At 43.8% G+C, this 23,042-nt stretch overlaps 1 protein-coding gene across 1 annotated transcript in view; it reads left to right on the plus strand.

Annotated features, from left to right (window-relative positions):
* Positions 1 to 1,265: 1,265 nt before the first annotated feature.
* The window catches only part of nkain5 (sodium/potassium transporting ATPase interacting 5), a 36,993-nt gene continuing 15,216 nt past the window's right edge, over positions 1,266 to 23,042 (plus strand). Inside the window, exons 1-4 of the mRNA XM_084333083.1 lie at positions 1,266 to 1,464; positions 7,592 to 7,729; positions 8,859 to 8,939; positions 17,637 to 17,834. Of these exons, the coding sequence (XP_084189209.1) occupies positions 1,303 to 1,464; positions 7,592 to 7,729; positions 8,859 to 8,939; positions 17,637 to 17,834 (579 nt within the window). The 5' untranslated portion in view covers positions 1,266 to 1,302. The remainder of the gene's footprint in view (positions 1,465 to 7,591; positions 7,730 to 8,858; positions 8,940 to 17,636; positions 17,835 to 23,042) is intronic.

Raw genomic sequence — 23,042 nt, forward strand, 5'->3', positions numbered from 1 at the left:
GTTGCTGCTGTTTGCAGAGTGTGTTGTTGTCCGGGGGTGAGTGGTGGTGGGTGGGGGGTTGAATCAAAACAGTTGTCAATTCGGAATTGACGGCTGTTTTGATTTGGCCCTTCGTTCGCCGTCGTTCACCTTTGGACGGCGGTGCACTCTGTGGGCAGCGGCAACTTGGGATGTTCCATATTTACATCACAAAGAGTCCTGCGTGGTTGAAGACACCAGCCTATAGTGGCTATTGTTATGATAATGCGAGGTAGCGCCGGGGCCCGGGAGGCAGGTAAACACAACGAGCCGAGTCGAGCAGCGCGTTCTCGCGAGCGCGTGCATGTGCGTGCACGCGCTTCTGCTCAAATCTTTAATACTCAGTGAGGTAGCACACCGTGCTACCCCGTCCCATGAACAACGCATGCCTGTATAATATCCTGTAATAATATAGTATAATATCCTGATGAATTGAAAATGGGGGACCCTGATGTAAACAAGACGAAAGTCTTTCTCTGGTCTGCATCCCCTTAACAATCAAGTCAAGTCAAGTCAAGAGTTTTAATTGTCACGGCATACAGGTATACAATGAAATGCGGGTGGTCTTGCCCGCAACAATGTGCAATACAGTGGTACATATAATAGAATCAAAAGAAGAAACAACATTGTGCAGTAACAGGTAGCAGGTAACATGGAGTGACATCTCGGTATCTGTACATAGTTATTTACAGCGCATGTGTGACATGCTAGTTAGCTTTGGTAGTGCAATACACTGTTCCTGTTATTCTAATTTAAAGTGTCCTTTCCTTTGGCCATAAGTGTGCGTGTGTGCGACATGAGTGTGTGCCCGCTCATGTTAAAGTGTTAAGTGGCTGCTTGTGTGTGAGCGTGCACAGTGTGCGTGTCGTGTGTGTGTTCATGTGTGCTTGTGTGTGGACAGTTCAATGTTCTGAGCACTCAATGTACATTGTTCATGGCTCTGATGGCCTGGGGGAAGAAGCGTTTGTGAAGAACAATTGTGTGTATTGAGCTGTACTGTATTGTACCCATTCTGCAATCTGTTAATAAAGTTTTCAATCAATCAATCAATCAAGTACAGTACTCGAGTGAAAACAGTTACTTTCCACCAACATGCTGAGACCTCCGTCAGCACTACTACCACCTACCGGCGTCTTTAGAGCATTGTAGTGAGACGTCCACCTATCAGGGCGTAGGAGACTACAGCCTACTATGGCCTCCCCTCCCCCTCCCCAGTGGTTATTACATACGTCTTTTTTCTCCCCCTCTATTGATGTTGCGAAGTGCACGGCACGTCCCCAGACCATGGAACCAGGTTTCCCAGGCTTCGCCTCTTTACATCGTTTTGATTTGAGTCACTTTGACGCGGTTCTTAATTCCGACACCCCTGGACGCAGCGGACACAGGGAGAAGATGGGGTGCTGTTCGGGACGCTGCATGCTGATTTTCCTCTGTACTCTGCAGTTGGTGAGGTGTTTTATTATTTTTATTTTCTCGTGATGCTCTGACATTCTGAATCATATTTGCGCCTCACGCACCTTTCATTATTTCTCGACATAATGATTTAGGCTAAATGCTCAAATGTACAAATTTCTACTTTTTTTTTTTTTTTTTTATACTGTAGTGCCTATGAAATTAGCACACCTTGAATACATGCATAAAGATAGGCAACTTTATATATGGAGGTTCTCGTACGTTATTAGCCTACTTTTTCATTCGCCCTATAAAGTTACAAAATATGTTTATTTTAAATATTAGATGATTATTTTCATGTTTATGTTAGACCTTTGATTTCTGAACAAATCTTAAAACGTCTTATCATCAAAACAATAGAGGCAATTGTTCCTTTGATGTATCATGTCATTCTTATCGTTCTTTTTTAAGATCTCTCCCACCAAGAAACAAAACAAAAGAACACCTTTCCCCCTTAGTTACCCATAGAACTAGTCAAACTCTGTGTTTACACTGAGCTTTCCACAGTGTGAGGTGCTCATGAAATTGAGTGAACCCCCTACAATGAAGGCATGCACCCACTTTGTTCCCCTGTCTTTCCCACCCTACCCCCCTTTTGACTGATTGAAGTGTGTGACCTCAGAGGACAACACTCATATCCACGAGCGTCTCTCTCTCTCTCTCTCTCTCTCTCTCTCTCTCTCTCTCTCTCTCTCTCTGCGACATGCTTTGAGCCCCCCCCCCCAGGCTTAGTTACCCTGACAACTCGTGTGGAAACAATATTTGATCAATGCTTTGAATACACTGGGAGGAGATCGCCAGATCACAGCCCATCAAATTGGCAACACACCGTATGGGGGTAGATTTCTATCAAAAATAAACAAAGGCAAAAGTAGAAATCTACCCCCATACACCGGGCTCAACTCTCATATGAATGAATGAATGAATGAAAACTTTATTTAACAGATTGCAGAATGGGTACAATACAGTACGGCTCAATACACACAATTGTTAAGGGGATGCAGACCTGAGAAAGACGTTTGTCTTGTTTCCATCAGGGTCCCCCATTTTCAATTCATATAGACATTTATGACATACACAACATACATGACATTTATGGCATAGGGACATATAGGTATTTAGTACTGATACATTTGTGACATAAACGGTATTCATATATACAGTACTGTTACCCCTAGATCCGGACAGAGTATATACATATGATGGGGAGGGGACTGTACATTAGGAGGGGGTGGGTGGGTGGGAGAGAAATATACATACGGCGGGGAGGGAATATATACATGCGGTGGGGAGGAGACTGTCTATTAGGAGGCGGTGGGGGTTTTGGGCATTTACGGTGGCCAGTTTCGAATTGCAGCCTCCCGTAGGTGCTCTTTAAGAGCGGTTTTGAATGTGGGCAGGGATTCACATTCCTTTATTGATTGATTGATTTGATTGAAAAGTTTATTAACATATTGCAGAATGGGTACAGTACAGTACAGCTCAATACATACAATTGTTAAGAGGATACAGACCTGAGAAAGACTTTCGTCTTGTTTCCATCAGGGTCCCCCATTTTCAATTCATCATATGACACACATGACATACAGATAGACAGTACTGCTACATCTATACATTTATGACATACCAGATTTGCAAATACAGTACTGTTTGTGATACTAAAAAAATCCAGAAGAAGAGTATATACATTTGACATAGAAACTGTGCATTGGGGGAGGTTGGGTAGGTGGGGTGGGGCTGTACATTGGAGGTGGGGGGGGGGGGGGGGGGGGGGGGGTTGGTAGGGGGGGGGGGGGCACTGTACATTGGAATACTGACATACATTTGACATGGAAACTGTACATTGGAGGAGGTTGGGTAGGTGTGGTGGGGTTGGGTGGGGCTGTACATTGGAATACTGACAAAGCCATGCTTGGTCTTTATTGTATACATACTAGGGCGTTCCACATTGTTGTGGCATAATTGCGAAACGTGTTTAGTCCTACGCGAGAGTTTGACGACATTCCATTTGTGTCAAACTGACATATTATTTTAGCAGGCTATGGCATATGATATGAGTGGGCGCACCACCAGGCCATGTCTTGATAAGATCTGATGTGAAAATGAAAACCTGCCTTAAAAAACAATGTGTTTTAAATGCCTGGGTAAGAGGACTCTTCTGATTCTGATTGGGAACCCACCCTCTGCTCTTTATAGTAGACTAGAGACAGAACACCTTTTTTTTAAACTCACAAAAAAATAGCTTTTTTTTTAAACCCCAGATCAATGTTTTGATGGAAACGTGTGGGGAAGATATTCACCCTCTGGGAGAGTTCAAGAAGTGTGCGGACTCTACCAGTGGCGGCTGGTCAATGGGGGCGCTAGAGCACCGCCCTCCCTGGTTAAAAGAGAGAAGAAGAAGATTTTTATTTTTATTTTTTTATAGCCCTATAAATAATATAAACATGTTTAAAATGAATAATATTTACTCATTTTAAGTATGTTTGTGTTTCCAATGCACAATATAACGTTAATATATCAAATATAAATAATTGTTTTCTTTTTTTTTTATCCACTTTTTCTCCCATTTTCTATATTTTCTCCCATCCCAATTTTGTATCATCCAATTCAACCCTCCCCTGTCACGAATGCTGTTTCTTGCCTCCCACAAGCCGGCTGCAATGTGGACTAAGTCATACATAGCACAAGTCCCCTCCGGTACTTGAGGTAACAGCAGTCGCATCTTTTCACCTGCGCAGCTCGATCTCTCAGTGGCGAGGAGTAACGCGTGGGAGGCTCACGCTGCCCCCGACACTTCCTGATTCTACTGCGCAGGCGCACCAACCGACCTGTAGGAGTCGCTGTCCACAACGCCCGATCCCCACCCATCAGTTTCCCACCCCCTAATACGGCCAATGTGTATTAGTACGGACGACCAGCTAAACTGAAAGCAAATGTGGAGCGCTGGGCTCGAACAGGCAAGCCCAGCGTCTACACATTTCGTGGCGAGCGCCTTGCCCACTACGCCACGTAGCCGCCTACTATAAATAATTTTTTCATGAACAGGAAGTGACTGTCTGATAGAGAATACGTTCCGTAGCCGCATTTCTCTCGGGCTAGCCGTAGCCGCATTTCTCTCGGGCTAGACGCAATAGCGCTTACAGTGGGCGTGCACGCCGTGCACTGGTTTCATCACTGTATCCGTCGCAGCCAATCAGTGCGTAACGCGCTGTGTGTTGAAATATGATGTATTATGATGGAAGCCGGGCGCTTCTCCAAGCGATCTATTATCATCTAAGCAAGCAGCGCAGAGACTTTCCGTAGCCGCATTTCTCGGAGACGCTCTCTGATTGGCCGACGCCAGTATTTCCGTAGCCGCATTTCTCGGAGACGCTCTCTCCGATTGGCAGACGCCAGTTTCTGGTTAGGAAGATAGTAGTTAGTTACTCGATGCTGTTGTGTTGTGATGCAGTCACTCTGGACAGTGGATATACATCGACAACAACAGTCTGGGACTGTGGGACAGTGGACATTATACACTTTATCAAGCCCTCCGGACCACGTTTCAACTAACTACAGTGAGTTAATGAGTTAATGCGGTCTGTCTCTCTCTCGCTCTCTCTCTCTCTCTCTCTCTCTCTCGCTCTCTCGCTCTCTCAACACAGCGTGTTAATTTCGCTGTGGGCCTTATATGGAGCTGGTGGGCGTGACTGTATGCAAATTCAGGTGTATGAGAACGTGCTTTGCAGTTTAAGAATGAGTGACGTTTCTTCATTCATAATGGCTGAATGAATGAATGGTAACTTGTTTAAAATGACAAGATAGGCCTATATAATGTGTTCATTATTGATTTGATGATCATACGTGTACTAGTGTAGTATGAATCAATTAACTCGACTTAATGTTGGTAACGTTATGAGTCAGTATTCGCTTGGCCAGCTTGGTCAGATCAAATCAAATCAAATTTATTTATAAGGCCCGACAACACACGTTAATGTCCCCATGGGCCGTACAAGTCTTCTTTAAACAAGTCAAGAAGAAAACATAACAATAAGTCAAGAACAGAACAAGAACACCATAAGGTCCAACAAATTTAAAATAAATGCAAATAAATGAAAGAATGCAAGCACTCCCAGACATACCCCACGCGAAGGTAAGGAAAAACTCACTAAAACCTAACAATAGGGAAAAATGCTCCACAGGCAGTGTGGAGGAGAGAAACCTTAGAAGGGCCATTCAAGGGGGGATCTCCCTTCTTAGATGTCGGTGATAGTAGTGTTGCAGACTAACAGTTGGTAAGCATGCACTCAAGTGTGTAGTGAAACACAGATGAGTGCATGCAATAGCAACTGATTGCGACCACCCAAATGTAGTTCACACCGGCCGCCACTGGACTCTACTGTTTGTCCATCTGAATCTGTGGCTCCTGCGCCTGTTGGACGGGTCCCTGCTCGAACCCCTCCCACTAAGGATGCACCCATTTGGAAAAAGTTGTCTGATAAACTATAATACATTTGCTGTTATGGCCGATAACCAATATTTACAGACATTGGTCCTCATTCTCGAACTGACATACGTGAAAGTTACCAAGGAATTCCTTCGTAACTCGATTTACGTACTTATTCGGCATTCTCAGATGGCTTCGTATTGTAAATTCGTTAGGATTTTTAAAAAGGCAGTCGTAAGTTGGACAGACCGGTGTGCGCCCGTGTTTTCAACAGCTTCCTCTGGGACAAGTCATTGGGGATTGCCGATACTACAGACATCCGTGGAATTAAATAATTATAATAATAAATATGACAATATTTATCATTAACAATTACGTTTTGCATTTATAGTCCTGACTCAATGAGGCATCGTGAGCATTAGACACACACTGCAAACGAAAGAAATAAGAACTAAACCGATTGCCATGGATATAGCTACTGTATAGTGGAATATACTGTATTAATATGCCATATACAGTACTGTCTTCTTCTCTATGATATTATTTATTGTTGGTTTGATCTATTGCTATTGCTAGAACAAAATAAATGCGTCAGGAAGCGGCCCCCGCCGTTTTGCACACGCCTCCTTCGCCTTATAAGGAGCTGGTGGGCGTGACTGTATGCAAATTCAGGTGTATGAGAACGTGCTTTGCAGTTTAAGAATGAGTGACGTTTCTTCATTCATGGGAACCCAGCTGCAAAGATTGTAGCCACTTACGGAGACCGTTTTACACATACAGGAATCCGGAGGAGGATTTTAGTAAATTTGTTAGTACAACATTTTTACCAAGATATTTACAAATGTACTTACGAACATGTTCGCGAATGAGGACCATTGGTGTGATTTTGTCTGTATGAAGAACAAGTTCCTATACGGTAATCCAATTTTGTACACACTGAACATGATAAACACTGTGAAATGGAAAATAATCTGTCAATATATTTCTGTTGTCTATTCCGATGCTGGTGTGCATGTGTAAGCAGTAAGCACCCACACAAACAAAACACCTGTTAACATCTGCCCAGTTCTGCTCGTTGGCCCGGTGCTAATACAATTAAATTAAATAAAACACAATCATTGACTAATATCAACATGTTTGCTAATATATCTGCCATGTTTTGCTCATGGAACAAAATGCTGATAAAGAAAAAAAAGATTGTATGGTTGATATGGTCCACGTTATATTGTGCATCCCTACCTCTCACTCTATGCCTTTTTCAGATATATTGTGCATCCCTACCTCTCACTATACCCTTTCCAGATATATTGTGCATCCCTACCTCTCACTCTATACCCTTTCTAGATATATTGTGCTTCCCTACCTCTCACTCTATACCTGTTCCAGATATATTGTGTATCTCTACCTCTCACTATACCTTTTCCAGATATATTGTGCATCCCTACTTCTCACCACATACCTTTTCTAGATATATTGTGCTTTCCTACCTCTCACTATACCCTTTGCAGATATATTGTGCATCGCTACTTCTCACCATATACCCTTTCTAGATATATTGTGCATCCCTACCTCTACCTCTCACAATACCTTTTCCAGATATATTGTGCATCCCTACCTCCCACTCTATATCATATCCAGATATATTGTGCACCCCTACCTCTCATTCTCTACCTTTTCCCATGTTGTCATTCCCAGATGACTGCACTGGAGAGGCAGGTCTTTGACTTCCTTGGCTACCAGTGGGCGCCTATCATGGTCAACTTCCTGCAGATCATCACGGTCATCCTCGGTCTCTTCGGTGCCGTCCAGTACAGGCCACGTTATGTTGTCTTGGTGAGGAACAGCGTTTGACTCAGCTGCAGCTTGATAGACGCAGCAATCTTTTGTGTGAAGACTGTGTGAAATTTTAACTCAACCTGCAGATTTGATTAAATATATTGTAGTCGATAGAAAAACAACAATGTTACATTATGGTCACATGGAATTATGTTTTTATTTTTCTTCTAAAAAACAACAATGTATTGTGGATTTTGTGAAACCACTGTTTCTCGTTTGATCAGAGTTATTAAAGCCCCACATCTGTGTTTTTTTTCAATCATATATGAATCTGAGGTATTCTCATAGTACATTTAGTTATTTTGTATTATTACATGGCGTTTTAACATTCGCCAAAATGCTTGATTGTGATTGGTCAATAGCGCTTGGTTGCCCCTAACAGCGGTAAATTATTTCTCGATAATTCACAGCTGCTACGGGCAACGCGCAATAATGACCGCTGTTAGGGGCAACAGAGCGCTATTGACCAATCACAATCAAGCATTTTGATCGCAGTCACGAAAGCTAAGCTTTACCATTATGCACAGCTGCACTACATCAGGTGCAATCAAGTCCACACACCTGCCGGCGATGACAGAGGAGCAACAGAACAACTGCGTCTGCATTTGATCTCGTCTTGTCGATGGTGTAAAATGAATTACGCATATTGTTAGTAAGTTAGCCCTGTAATAAGCGGGATAATGTATAGCTATACTCGGTCATTGTCGCAAAATAATTGACCTTCACTGCGTTTAGAACACCTCGGCTGCGCCTCGGTGTTCCAGAACGCTGTGTCGGTCAATTATTTTGCGACAATGACCTCGTAGCTATACATTATCCCTTACTTATAGTACATATTTTTTTACTTTCCTCTCTCATAAATAGGAATATCAGTTTTCCAGTGTTCATATACATTATCTATATAAACAAAACCTTTACAGACATAAAATACAGTGAATACAATTCTAATATCATATTCACCGGTTGTAAGAGAGAGCTCAGTCAATGAACTAAAGAATGTAAACATGTCTTCATTCTTATTTCTGGTGGCTGGGGCTGCCCTGTTGTTTACATTTGGATCACTGGTTTGTATTTTAAGCCATTAATGGTGCCTTATGTCATCTTGTATTTTTTATTTGTTCTTCAGTACCTGTGCTGGACAATGTTGTGGGTTGGCTGGAATGTCTTTGTTAGCTGTCTCTACCTGGATCTGGGAGGCCTTTCAAAGGTAGGCTTAATGGTCATGTTGTCTGTGTCCAGTAATTAGAGACTCAACTACAGTAGCTAACTACTATGTTCAACTGTATGCTCCAAGCTCCTGTTCTCAAGTCTTTGCCTTGAATTACTGATATATAGTAGGCTAAAACTCCTTTTTGTTTCTGTTTGAAATATATTCATTGGGAGACAATATTTTGTGTTTATTTGTTTATTTAAAGGATCCCCATTAGCTTATGCCGTAGCAGTTTGCTAATCTTCCATGGGGTCCACTATCAACATTACAACAAATAATACATTAATACAGTAAAAATATATATATATATTTAACAAAAAAAATTAAGAAATAAGTCAAATGAACAGAAGAACATACAACTATTGATACAGTAAAAATATAAAAACAAATCCAGTTTAACCCAAAGAGTCATTGTCATCCTATACAAACATGAACCAAAAGCAAACATCTCTATAAGCATCCAATCAACCCAACGAAACAAACAAAGAAAATGAAAACAACCTGTCATCAAACACTTAAGTGCATCTTCAGTCTCTTTTTGAACAATATTTAGTTTTTTTCTTTGCGTATATCAAGAGGTAAATGATTCCAAATGATACTGGCTCTATAAATAAAGCACTGTTCTTTTCAGGAAGTTAGTTCTTGGTTTGGCTCGCAGATCAGTCATATCATAGTCTAAACCAGGGGTCAGTAGCCTTAGGCACGAGTGCCAACATTGGCACACGGTATCTAACCAATGGCACACAAGCAAGTGTGTAAGAGAGGAACCTTTTTGGAAATGTTGAAGCGTCCTCTCATCCCCATGCAGAGTTACCCCTTTCACAGCCATTGGCAGTGAAAGGCCTGTTATTTATGGTAGTTTGACTGATATATCAGGGATATTTCAATCCAAGAAGGGTTAGTCTGTTGTTTGCCGAACATTGAGTGTTAAACACCATTTTGAGACCAAACATGAGAAAACTTTAAAGGATGAGGCAGGCATTCTTGTATAGCGCTCTTATATAATTATGAGAGGAAAATTATTATTAAAACTATTGCTATGCATGTTGCCTATATGGATGGAATAGAATTACAGATCTGTTGGAGATTTACATTTTGATGTGGTGTCATAATTAAACTTAATGTTAACCTTAATGTTGATGGCACACTGGTTAACAAGAGCATTTTAAAATGGCACTTTGTATCAAAAAGATTGATTACCCCTGGTCTAAACCAACTCCTGTCACTGTCCAAGTCCTGTCACTTACCGCATTTGTTAACCATTTCAGGTGTAGGCTTTTTTGGGAATGTCTTTACAGAATTCCATCGTAGAATTCTAGAACTCTGCAGCTTTCAATGCCAGTAACTATTAGCATACGACACCATTATTACCCCCACTGAGGAGGTTAACGACACCTATTGATTCTGGTGACCCCATGAACTTTCCTTTAGTGCCACCATGAGATAAGATAAGATATTCCTTTATTGATCCCCTTGGAGGAATTCGGGGCATCATAGCAACATGGGGGAGGGGAGATACAGGTATGGGCAGGGTAATAGCAGAAAGACATAAATATAGGCAATAAGGATATAGAAATATGAGAAAAAATGTACAGTGTAAATAATATAATTAACTCTGAATATCAAGATATGAGATAAATAAACAGTGTAAACAAAGGTGCATATGAGGGTCTGTATGCCCTATTGGTTATATTATACATTACAATGAATATAGGCAATAAATAATTTGAATCTGAATATATACTATGAGTAAGAGTAAAGGTAAACAGTATACACAAGGTGCACTATACACAAGGTGCCCTAACTGGCATGATTCATGATTTATTATGACGTGCGTCATATGTTGTAGTCCGTGCAGGTTTTGGTGGTTAAGAGTCAGACATCAAGCTGCTGGCTGCCAGGGGTCTGAGTATATTTTCGTTTATAAGAATTTGCTGTGTGAACATTCATGACCCCATGGATGACACCATGATTTGTGACCTTTCCTCTAGTAGTGCCACCATCGGGCCAAACGTAACATTTTCAAATGAGTGCATCTCATGACCCGTGCAGAGACCTTTAGAGGGGCAGGTGCTCAAATAAAAAAAAGGGCACATGTATCAAAATGTACTTAGAACACCAACTACAGACAACGTAACCAGACAAACTATGGCATTAGCAACCAATATTCAGAGAATGTAACACGGAATCTTACAACAAACTGCATCATACTATATAATTATGCCTTCGAATAGTTTGGGATTTATCAAAATGTATTATAGATTTATATTGGCTAATGGGCCCGTCATTCCAAGAGGGAGGGCGACGCGTCACGCAACATAACAGAAAACCATGCACCTCAGACAGACAGGCATTCAAATATTTATTTTTATTTATAATATTATTAAAATTATTCTTGATGAGGACCATGGGCATTGCTCTTTCCAGATTTTATTTTTTATTCAAAAAAGTCTTGCCAAAAAAGTCACTTTGGTCATCAAGGGGCACATGGGCAAGTGCTTGGGCACCCAAAGCCCCCCCCCTCTGCATGTGCCTGCCCGTTAGTCATACAGTCACAGATAGTTGTACAACAGTTTGATGTGTGGTAGTATCACCATTGTTGATACATAAAATATGAATTCACAGCCTAGGTCTGTTGACACTAGCAATATAGGCAAGAAGGCGAGGGTGTTCCCAAACCAGAAACCATGGGTGGACAGTACCATCAGAGCAGCCCTGAACTCTCGCACCACTGCTTATAACCGGGGCAGAGAGTCAGGAAACATGGAAGAGTACAAGACAACAGTCTACACTCTGCGCAAGGCTGTCAAACTTGCTAAGAGGACGTATGCCGACAAGATGGAGGCACAAATGGCACAGAATGACACAAGAGGCTTATGGCAGGGACTGAGGGCTATAACTGACTACAAAGTCAGCGCCCCCTCAATGGGGAGCGACGACGCCTCCCTTGCGGACCAGCTCAACACCTTCTACGCGCGGTTTGGTGCAAACAGTGGCACTGCTAGCCCAACGGCTAGTGACGTCACTGGTGCGCCGGCTGTTGTGGAGGGGGGGGGGGCATCCGCGGGGGGGCGGGGACGCTCTCTCATTGACGGTACACAGTGTGAGAAGAGCATTTATGCAGGTGAACACCAGGAAGGCTGCTGGCCCAGATGGTATAACAGGACGCATACTTAAGTCCTGTGCCAACCAGCTTGCCCCGGTGTTCACCGCCATATTTAATCAATCCCTGGCGGAGTCAGTGGTCCCTGCCTGCTTCAAGATGTCTACCATCATCCCTGTACCGAAGAAACCCTCCCCAACATGTCCAAATGACTACAGACCGGTGGCACTCACCTCTGTGGTCATGAAATGTTTTGAGAGGCTGGTCAAGGACCACATTTGTGCCTCCCTCCCCAGTGATATGGACCCTATGCAATTTGCATACAGGACAAACAGGTCCACTGACGACGCGGTCTCCCAGGTACTGCACAGCACCCTCTCCCACCTTGACCGTCAGAAGGGGGGCTATGTGAGACTGTTGTTCATTGACTACAGCTCAGCGTTCAACACCATAGTCCCCACCAGACTGGTGGACAAGCTGATCGAGCTGGGTCTGAGCTCCGCCCTGAGCGCCTGGGTACTGGACTTTCTGAGTGAAAGACCCCAGGCGGTCAGGGTGGGGGGTCAGACCTCCAACACCATCACCCTGAGCATCGGGTCACCCCAGGGCTGTGTTCTAAGCCCCCTGCTGTACTCACTCTACACACACGACTGTGTGGCCAAGTTCAGCTCCAACTCCATAGTGAAGTTCGCAGACGACACAGTGGTGGTGGGGCTGATCTCGGACAACGACGAGAAGGCCTACCGGGAGGAGGTTGAGGTACTGGAACGCTGGTGCCAGGACAACAGCCTGCTCCTGAACATTGGTAAAACCAAGGAGCTGATCGTGGATTATAGGAGAGGACAGCAGGAGACACACACACCACTGATGATTAACAGGGCTACCGTGGACAGGGTGAGCAGCTTTAAGTACCTGGGGGTCCACATCTCAGAGGATCTGACATGGTCAACACACATAGACACAGTAGTAAAGAAGGCGAAACAGCGCCTCTACCACCTGAGACAGTTAAGGAAGTTCAGAGTATCGGGGAAGATACTCCAGTCCTTCTACTCAGGAGCTGTAGAGAGCATCTTGACCGGAAACATCACTGCCTGGTATGGAAACAGCACGGCACAAGACAAGAAGGCCCTACAGAGAGTGGTGCGCTCAGCCGAGCGTACCACGGGTATTGCACTACCTCCCCTGCAGGTTCTATACAACAAGAGGTGCAAATCCAGAGCCTGCAGGATAATGAAAAACCCTCACCACCCCAATAACAGCCTGTTCCAGCTGCTTAGGTCAGGCAGACGCCTGCGAACCCCAGCTACTAGGACAGAGCAGCTTAGGCTCAGCTTCTTCCCCCAGGCCATCAGAGCCCTGAACAATGAACATTGAGTGCCACAGAACACTGAACTATCCACACACAAGCACACATGAACACACACACGACACACACGCTGTGCACGCTCACACACTAGCAGCCACTTAACACTTTAACATGAGCGGGCACACACTCATGCCGCACACTTATGGCCAAAAGGAAAGGCCACTTTAAATTAGAATAACAGGAACAGTGTATTGCACTACCAAAGCTACCTAGCATGTCCTATATGCTCTGTAAATAACTATGTACAGATACCGAGATGTCACACCATGTTACCTGTTACCTGTTTATTGCACAATGTTTTTTTTTTATTGGATTCTATTATATGTTGTACCACATATCCGAGGACTTGACATGGACCACACACATTGACAGTGTTGTGAAGAAGGCACGACAACGCCTCTACTTCCTCAGGCGCCTAAGGAAGTTCCAAGTCAGTCAGAAGATCCTTAGGAACTTCTACTCATGTACAATAGAGAGCATCCTGACCGGCAACATCACCTCCTGGTTTGGGAATAGCACTGCACAAGACCGTAGCAGACTACAAAGAGTGACACGTTCAGCCGAACGCACAATTGGAGGGGGGCTTCCCACCCTCCAGAACATTTACAACAAGCGGTGCAAGGGGAAGGCTAAGAGAATTATTAAGGACTCGAGCCACCCGAACAACTGCCTCTTTGAACTGCTGCGGTCAGGCAAGCGATACCGGAGTCTTAAGGCGAGCACAGAAAGACTCAGAAGAAGCTTCTATCCCCAGGCCATCAGGCTGCTAAACGAACAATAATCACTATGCAACAACCATCAAATGCACACAGCACACACACCCACACGCACACACTCACTCAAACAAACAACACACTGCAGCACCCACTCTCCACACTTTAGATCACACAAACACACTTACACTTTATATTTATTGATAAAGGATTTGCACTACAACTCGTACACCTACTGTGAATTGTACCTAAATTGCACCTCGTCCCATTTCTCCATTTCTGCCTTGCACTATATAGTATTGTATATTAGTACACTGCACAGTATTGTATATTGTATGGTAACTACGTCTATTCTGCATCGAACATTGTACATATGTCTAAACTGAACACTGTGACCTAATTTTTTTTACTTCTAATTTTACTATGTTATTTTATTTCATACTTATCTTGTCTTGCACAGTCTCTGGAGCGCAACAGTAAGAAGCATTTTGTATAAAAGTATTCTGTACCTGTATGACAACTATTAAAGAAACTTGAAACTTGAACTTGAAACTGTATTGCACATCGTTGCGGGCAAGACCACCCGCATTTCATTGTATACTTGTATGCCGTGACAATTAAAACTCTTGACTTGACTTGACTTGACTTGTTTCTGTCATCTACCCGGTAAAATATTGAGTGTGAAAGTAACGGCAAAGTGGGGAGATTGTCAGGCCGTGGTGGAGTTCTGTGTTCTACTGATTGCGTTGTTCTAGTTAGAATGTTAAGATGTGATATTAGTTCACTCGAATGGCTTAAACATTATAATGACTGCATTCAACTTTCCTTCTTGCCCAGATGGTTATTATGATAATGATTTAAGATAAGAAATTCCTTTAGTGATCCCCTTGGGGAAATTCGGGCATCATAGCAGTGGCGTCGTTAGCCCTGGGCTTCCGGGGCTTTAGCCCCGGATGTTTTTCTCCTAGCCCCGGATCTAAAAAAAAAAAAAAAAAAAAAAAATTGTTTACATTTTTTTTTTTTACTTTTTTTTTTTTTGTCAGCATCCCCATTGTCTGTGCTGAATGTTTGTTAGTGTTTGGTATTTTTGTTTTGTTTTTAGTACTTTTAAACATTTTTAGTAAGTAGTTTTCATTTGATCCTATAATTCTTTCATTCACCGATTTGTGGACTTTTTTTTTAGTGTCCTGAAAGGCGCCTTATAAATCAAATGCATTATTATTATTATTATTATCATCCAGGAGGGAAAAGACACTTTGGATAGTAGGGACTGCATCTCTGCCTGTCCTGACCAGGAAACACTTTGCAACTGTGATCTCCTCTGGCAAATAGTTGGATATTGTAATGTGTGGCGAGGGGTTGCAGCAATTCCACTGAGAGAAACTGGTTTGAGGCTGGATAACATGCCTGTATGCCTCTCATAAGTTGTTATCCAACTCATGAGAACCTGCTCTCAAGCTCTTGCAGTATTCTGTCGACGACTGGATAGAACAGTCTCTGTCTCAGCTGATCTCCTGAGCTGAGGTCTGAGCTTGTGCCACAAGATGACTCAACTACATACTCGCCCATCCTTTTCTGCTTCCTCCTTTGGCTGGTAGTATGTTCCTCAATCCAAAGGCCATTACATATGGCCTTTGTCCTGTCATACATGTCCACTGCCATCTCTGAGGTGCGATAACCTTTGAGTGTGTCCTGCACTGTGCTTTTAAATAGTACAGATATTGAAGATGTGCACTTTAACGCAGCAGCACCTGGAGCCATCCATACCCATGTCCAGTGTCCTATAATAAGCTTTAATCGAACCTCGGATAGTCCGGTTGGTTTGGGGTGGTGTGAAAGCTCATTCACTCTTGCAAGTGAACCCTGCTGCGGTTCATTTGAGATGTGAATGCAAAGCGGACCAAAGGCAGGAAAAGACCCAAAAATCGAATCTTTTTTTTATGAGAAGACTGAAACATATGTATATAATGAAACACACAATAGTTTTTTTCGATTGCCTAAGCATGATTTTGAAAACGGGGCCCGGTGTTTCAAAACACACAATTAGCACAACCACACACACAATTATCAGAACACCTCAGATCCTTTGCTAAATTAAACACTTGTCAAAACCATACACTAATTTTGTTACCATATGAAACACACATTTCATAATGACTTAATTCTGTTTGAACCAGTTACACACACTGCTGTGCTTAACCTAAAACACATTTAGCAATTCTACTTCTCAGTGATTAGAGTACTGTAAGTGAAGTACGCAGAGAATGTGCAAATATACAATAAATTCACCAAACACTACACAAGACCAATGCTGTAGACTGATGAAAATATAATTTATTTATCTACATATACCCAAATCAATGATGCAGACTGATGAAAAAAATAACATTTTCTCTCCATATACCCAAATCAATGATGCAGACTGATGAAAATATAAATGTTCTCTCCATATAACCAAATCAGTCAACATTTCAACATGGAGAATCACAACAATACATGTCCCAGTTTTCATGCTACTATGTGCATAACACTGTAAGCTCAGCAAATATCAGACAAACATAAAATACTGTATCCAGTACAGGTTAAAATTACAGTAATACAATTTCTTTTTGAAAAAATCTAAACAGAAAATACTAGACATTATCTCTTTGCCTAGCTGGATCTGGCAAGATAATTTTTTGTTGTGATTCTCCATGTTGACATGTTGACTGATTTGGGAAAATGGGAGAACATTTATATTTTCATCAGTCTGCATCATTGGTTGTCTTGTGTAGTGTTTGGTGAATGTATTGTATATTTTCACGTTCTCTGTGTACAGTACTTCACTCTCCTTCCATTTTGGTTGAAGACAGGTGAACTCACCTGCTGCATTTTTATAGTGCTTAAACCTGATTGTGTATCTACAATTAAGCAATGGTGTGTTTGTGCATCTGATGGCTGTGTTAACCAATTGGCTCATATGTGTGGTAATTTGACATTCTGTGTCTAATGTAATGCAAGTGTGTTTAGTGTTTTGCAAATCACTGTGTGTATTGTTTTGCAAAAAGTGAGGCTGACATTGTAGGGGTGCAAATCTGGGCCTATATTTTGCTCCTTGAGTGTAAGGTTTTGATAATTGTGTAATACTTTTGATTTGAGTGTTTATGCAATTGAAGAAAACTGTAAAGACTAGAGATGAACTGTTTATTTATTTTGTACATAGGCTGTGCATATGTTTGTTTGTTTGTTTATTTGCTTATGTGTATGATTCTTAACTGTGTTTTTATTTTGTTATTGGTGTATATGTGTATGTATGTATATTTGTAATCATGTAGGGGCTTCTTGGACCAGATCAATGTTTAATCTGGCTAAATAAATAAATACCCCCCCCCCCCCTCCACCCCCCTGGGCTGAAGCCCCCAATGTTTTCTAACCCTAAAAACGCCCCTGCATCATAGCAGCATGGTACATTTTTTTTTATATGTTTATCCAAAAAAAATCACCATATCCTTCCCTATATTTTGTAACTGTAGGACAGTGATGTGCTGTCCCTGGGAATGTCTTCCCATCACTCCTGGTGGAAAGACAACGGTCCAGGGTGTGAGAGCAAGGGCCTCCCATCCACTGGGTGGGAGAGTCTGGAACACAGAGAACTCATCACCGCTCTGGTGTGCCGGCTGGAATACCAATACATAGAAGTCCTGCACTGCATTGTCCAGGTCCTCATATCGGTGAGTGCACTCTCCATATATAAGCAGAGACATTGAGGAACCGAGACGCCATTCTCGCTGGTTAATTCCGTCACCAGCTCTGGGAGAAATTAGCAGACCTGGGATTTACACCAAATTAATGGGGTGAGACGTAAAATTTGATTAGATTAGATTAGATTAAAATGTATTGTCATTATACAGTACAAGTACAGTACAACGAAAATAAGTTTAAGATAAGATATTCCTAGAGCGGCTGGGTGGCACAGCGGAGATTGCGCTCGTCACCAACACGAGAGACTCCGGTCTCGAATCCGGGTGTCCGCATTGCCTCCGGCTTGGGCCAGCCGTCATACTAACTCGTTTGGCTGAGTTAGCGGGAGGGAAGTCGATGGGGTGGTAATCTGGCGTTGTGGACAGCGACTCCTACAGGTCAGGTCAGGGCGCCTGCACAGCAAAAGACAGGAAATGGTGAAGGCAGCGTGACCTCCCACGCGTTACACTTCACCAATGAGAGTCCGCGCTGTCAGGTGAAAAGAGAGCCGCTGGCTGTCTCCGCATGTGTCGGAGGAAGCATGTGGTAGACCTCAGGGCTCCCTTGACCGACCAGTAGAGGGCACATGCGCACAACGACCAGGTAGGGGAGGGGGTAATTGACAATGACGACTAAATTGGGACGCGAGGAAAAGCACGGAAAATCAGGCGGAGAAAAAGAGGATTTAAAAAAAATATATATATATATATAGTTAAGATATTCCTTTATTGATCCCCTTGGGGAAATTCAGGCATCATAGCAGCATGGGGTAAGGGGGGGGGGGTACAGGTACATGGTAATAGTAGAAGACATAATACAGGTAATAAATGTAAATGTAACAGTAAAGTGCAACAGCAATATACTAGATGACTAAATGTAAATGTAAATTATATTGACATTTTAAACTCGGAATGCCATTCAGCAGATCTTTTTAGGTTAGGTTAAACAATTTGTGTTGTTTTGACATGAAAATTAGAAAAGATTTTATTTACAATATTGAAATTGACATTCCCTGGTATTTAAGCGGTTGGTTGCTATCGCACGTGTCAGTTTCGCTAATGGCGTGGCGTTGAGGTCATCGCCTCTTCCTGCCTGTGTTCTCTCTTTAGCTACCCTCTTTCATGTATCTCTTTGATATATTAAAGAGAATATAATCAATCATTAAATATTACTTTCAGGCTGTCACTTTCAAGTAGGAATACGTGTTGTTTTCCAGTGTCTTTTATTAATAACTTTCTAAAGAAAGAAAGAACCATTTTCTTTTTATCTAATGGTATTGTTATTATGGAGTACAATGAAAATAAGTTAACTTATTTTAAAATAAGTCTAACCAGAGTGCAAATGTAACAGTACTTCTGAGTAATAATGCGATTCAGATGTATGTACACAGTGATACAGGTATAAAGACCCTATGGTAAGCCATACTGGCCAGCGGTATAACTAGTAAGAGTAGGTAAGGAATATGTACAGATATAGATATAGTATCTACAGTTAAAAGGATTATATGGAGGTATATACAGACAGATGTGGATAAATATTAATATATATACGGTATGTTGTGAAGGGCCAGATTAAACCGAATATATATATTTATCTATATATATATTTAATTGTATTTGTATATTCTCTAATATTCCCTGATATCCCTTGTATATTCCTTGTACAATATGCATTGAATATCCATTCTAGCCTACTGAACATCCCATAATAGTCTCCATTCTACTATTGGTCGAGACCTTGGTGCCAGGCTGCCATACCCCTCAGACCCAGTTCAAACGTACCGCTCGACATGTACGAACAAGTCCTAGTTCCGCGTAGGAATCTGGCTACCGCACCACTAATGGGACTATTTGTTCATAGTGCGTATATATACTGCGCTACTAAAGTAGGACTTTCTTTTCAGTCCAGTTTCTTACCCTCCAATAGAGTCACAGACGTAAAGCCTCCCCGCGATGCCACGTGTGGGAGTAAGGCCAAGTTCGCCTACCATCGGTATTGAGACATTGTGTATATTAATATTTGAATAGTCATATTTGGCACTATATCGTCGAGTTGGACGTAGTCTATTAAGCTAATAATAGTCTGTTAATATATAGTGCTTTGTGCGGTGAGAATACTACCGTAGTCAGTACCCCATCGTTTCGGGCAGAGAACTGGCTGCTTACCCAGGGTGGTTGACCCTATGTGAAGCTGCACCCGAGGAGCCCCAGAGCCGACGAGCGAGTGGACCTGTATACCGGATTATTCTACTGACGACAGCCCGCCTTCCCAGGCACGGATTATGCTTTGGATACTTTGATTATTCTATGGATAAAGACCCCCGACACTACCGTGTGTTGGAACCCCCCCCCCTGGAGAGGTCGCAAGGTGAGGAGACGCTTTGCAAGACGAGGTCTCTCCACATCTCTCCCCCGTGGACCGGAGAGAGCCGGCCCACAAAGAGTCCACCTGCTTTCATCTGTGGTCCAAGGATCGCCGGCGCATTGAACGGCACTACAGTGGGTTCTCCTGGGATACCCTTGGCCGGACGAGGCAGCTGGATTCTACCCCCCCCCCCCTCCTACTCCTGTCGGCTTACAAGCGACCGGATTAACCCCCTCTAGTGTATCCAGCCTATAATCATTAAAGTATCATTGCTGTTATTCCTTAACTATTCCAGGTCGTATATTTACCACCTGCGCCTTCAGAGATTGGACATTATCTATTGATATACCGACGAATACTCCTTGCCATAAAAGTGCATACTATTTCAATTCATAAATGTAATTAAGTGATTAAGTGTTTAGTCTACACACCATCGCTGTGTAGGCAATAAAGACCTGTTTCTAAATTCGTACATTTGTGTTGGATCCGTTTCATCTACGTGAGAGTGTTCATGATAATATATTTATGCCGTGTACTGAGTGGCCGAATATTAAGTACAAAGGTAGTGGTAGTAAGTATCATATCTAGTAATACAGTCAGGGAATTGTACCCCTCAGTTACAATTGGTCCTTCGAGCCGGATGGTAATTAGTGTAATATTAATATAGTGTTATTAATATTGAAATGGCCTATGATGAACACTCCACGAAACGATCCTCCTAACCAACGCCCGCAGCGCGAACGACGGCTCCCTCAGTACTTAGAGGCTTACGCTGTCAGTCAACAACCTAGTCTTCTACTAACAGTAAACGCGGTAAAACTAGAAAGTAAAAGTATGTCTAACCCCAACGCCCAGACTACCCCGACCATAGAGGCCCCTACGGGCTCTAATGTAACTGACCAAGTTCACGGTGGGGACCAGTGGGAACCAGACATGACTTCACACCCCGCCAGTACTGAAGAAGTAGTCCCCGATGAGTCCCGGGAGGAATACAACGCTACCGAGAGAGAACTCGGCACGGAAGAAGACGGGGAGAGCACCGTGGAGATAGAACTCCAAGGCTCCGCAAGGAGTACCCCGAGGGAAGGCTCCCCTATACAACCGCCTTCTCCCAGCGAGGCAGAGAGGACCCTACAGCAGGCATTCCTCGTCAGCCTGAAAGCCTCTACTGAACGCGATAGACTCCAGGGTGAACGCGATCGATTGCAGATACAGCAACGGAGCGAAGAAGAGCACATACGCCTGGAAATAAGACGCATTCAGATGGAAGAGAATGTGGCCCGAGACCGAGCAGACAGCCAGCGAGCAGCTGCTGGTGCTCTACGGGACGCAGAGCGCGACAGACAGCAAGCGCAACTAATAGAACAGCTGATCAGACGGACAACACCCTCTCCCTCCGCCAGAGGCTCCAGGAACTCGTCTAGACACACCTCCAGGGCGGCATCCCCTAGCCGAGTAAACAACCCTGAACTTGACCAACAGACGAGGTCTATACCCCCCACAGACCACCTCCCCCCACCGGTCCAAGCGAGACCTAGCAACCGGGAAGGAGCAGCATATCCTGTGGAGAGGCTAAACCAGAGACTACAAGCACTGGATGACCTAACTGAAGACGAAGAGGAAGAGGAGGAGAACCGCGCCCGAAGACAGCACAGTACTCTACCGGACCAGGAGGTCCGGTACAGCCCAGGCTATACTCCCGCGGAGCTGCGCTACAGACCCCCGACTCTATACACGGGTGAGCAAGACGCACGACCCGCACCGAGGAACAGCACCTGGACAAGCGGGCCATGGTACACTGCCGGTACCAGCCCATACCAAGGAGCGGGAGGAGACTCGCCTAGGAGGCCTCTCCCCCAACGCTCGCCGATGTATCCACAGTCAGCGTCATACATTGGCACGCCTATGGTACCCGACTTCACCCAAGAGAACCGGGCCCAGTATACAGAACTCCGCATGTGTCTGGAGACCATGTTGGTGGATGTATTGGATGAACGCCACAAATACGCCATCCTACTGCAGCACTTAAAGGTGCCCCGCGCACATAATATAGCGCTCGCCTACGCGACTTCCACCACCCCATACACAGCAGCGCTGGTAGCATTGGACCAGAGGTATGGGCGCATATGGGATTACGTGATCCAGGAGATCCGACACATCGACCGCTTACCCCCAGCAATAGACAATCGAGCACTGGACGACCTGTCCATCAGAGTGCAGTCCCTGGTAGGGATGTTGGGAGCGCAAAGAGAGAAGGGGAAGTATGAACTTTACGCCAACTCAAATGTGGAAAGGATCCTGGAGAAGCTGCCGCCCGCTCGTCAGGAGCGCTTTAGGCGGCAGAGGGACCACAGAGACCCGAATGGCCCCGAACCGAACCTCCTCGATCTAGCAGACTTCCTGGCGAGAGAAGTCAGCAGCCTACGGCTAGATACATTCGGACGGAGCACCCCTGGCTCCAGAGAAGGAACCAGACGACTAAATGATGGAAGAAGATCGGTGACTGTGATGCACCAATCGGAGTCAGTGCCGAGCAGCAGGAGCCACAGTGCCCCCTCCAGAACGGAGAAGTGGAAGATGGTGTGCCCCTACTGTGAGAAAGAACACTGGCTAGCGCAATGTGACTCCTTCCCCAAGCTGAACGCGGAGGAAGCAGGTCAATGGATAAAGTCCAACAAGCGCTGTTTTCGCTGTGCGCGCTCACACATGGCAGCCGAATGCCGCTTAAAGAAAAGGTGCACCAAGTGCGATGGAGCCCATCTGGACATACTTCACGACAGTAACAGACGGCGCCCTTCACCTGCACCATCCAGCCGCAAAGCGAGCGTCATGTA

This window comes from Notolepis coatsorum (genome assembly GCF_963971535.1).
Source record: "Notolepis coatsorum genome assembly, chromosome: 17".
Lineage (NCBI taxonomy): Eukaryota > Metazoa > Chordata > Actinopteri > Aulopiformes > Paralepididae > Notolepis > Notolepis coatsorum.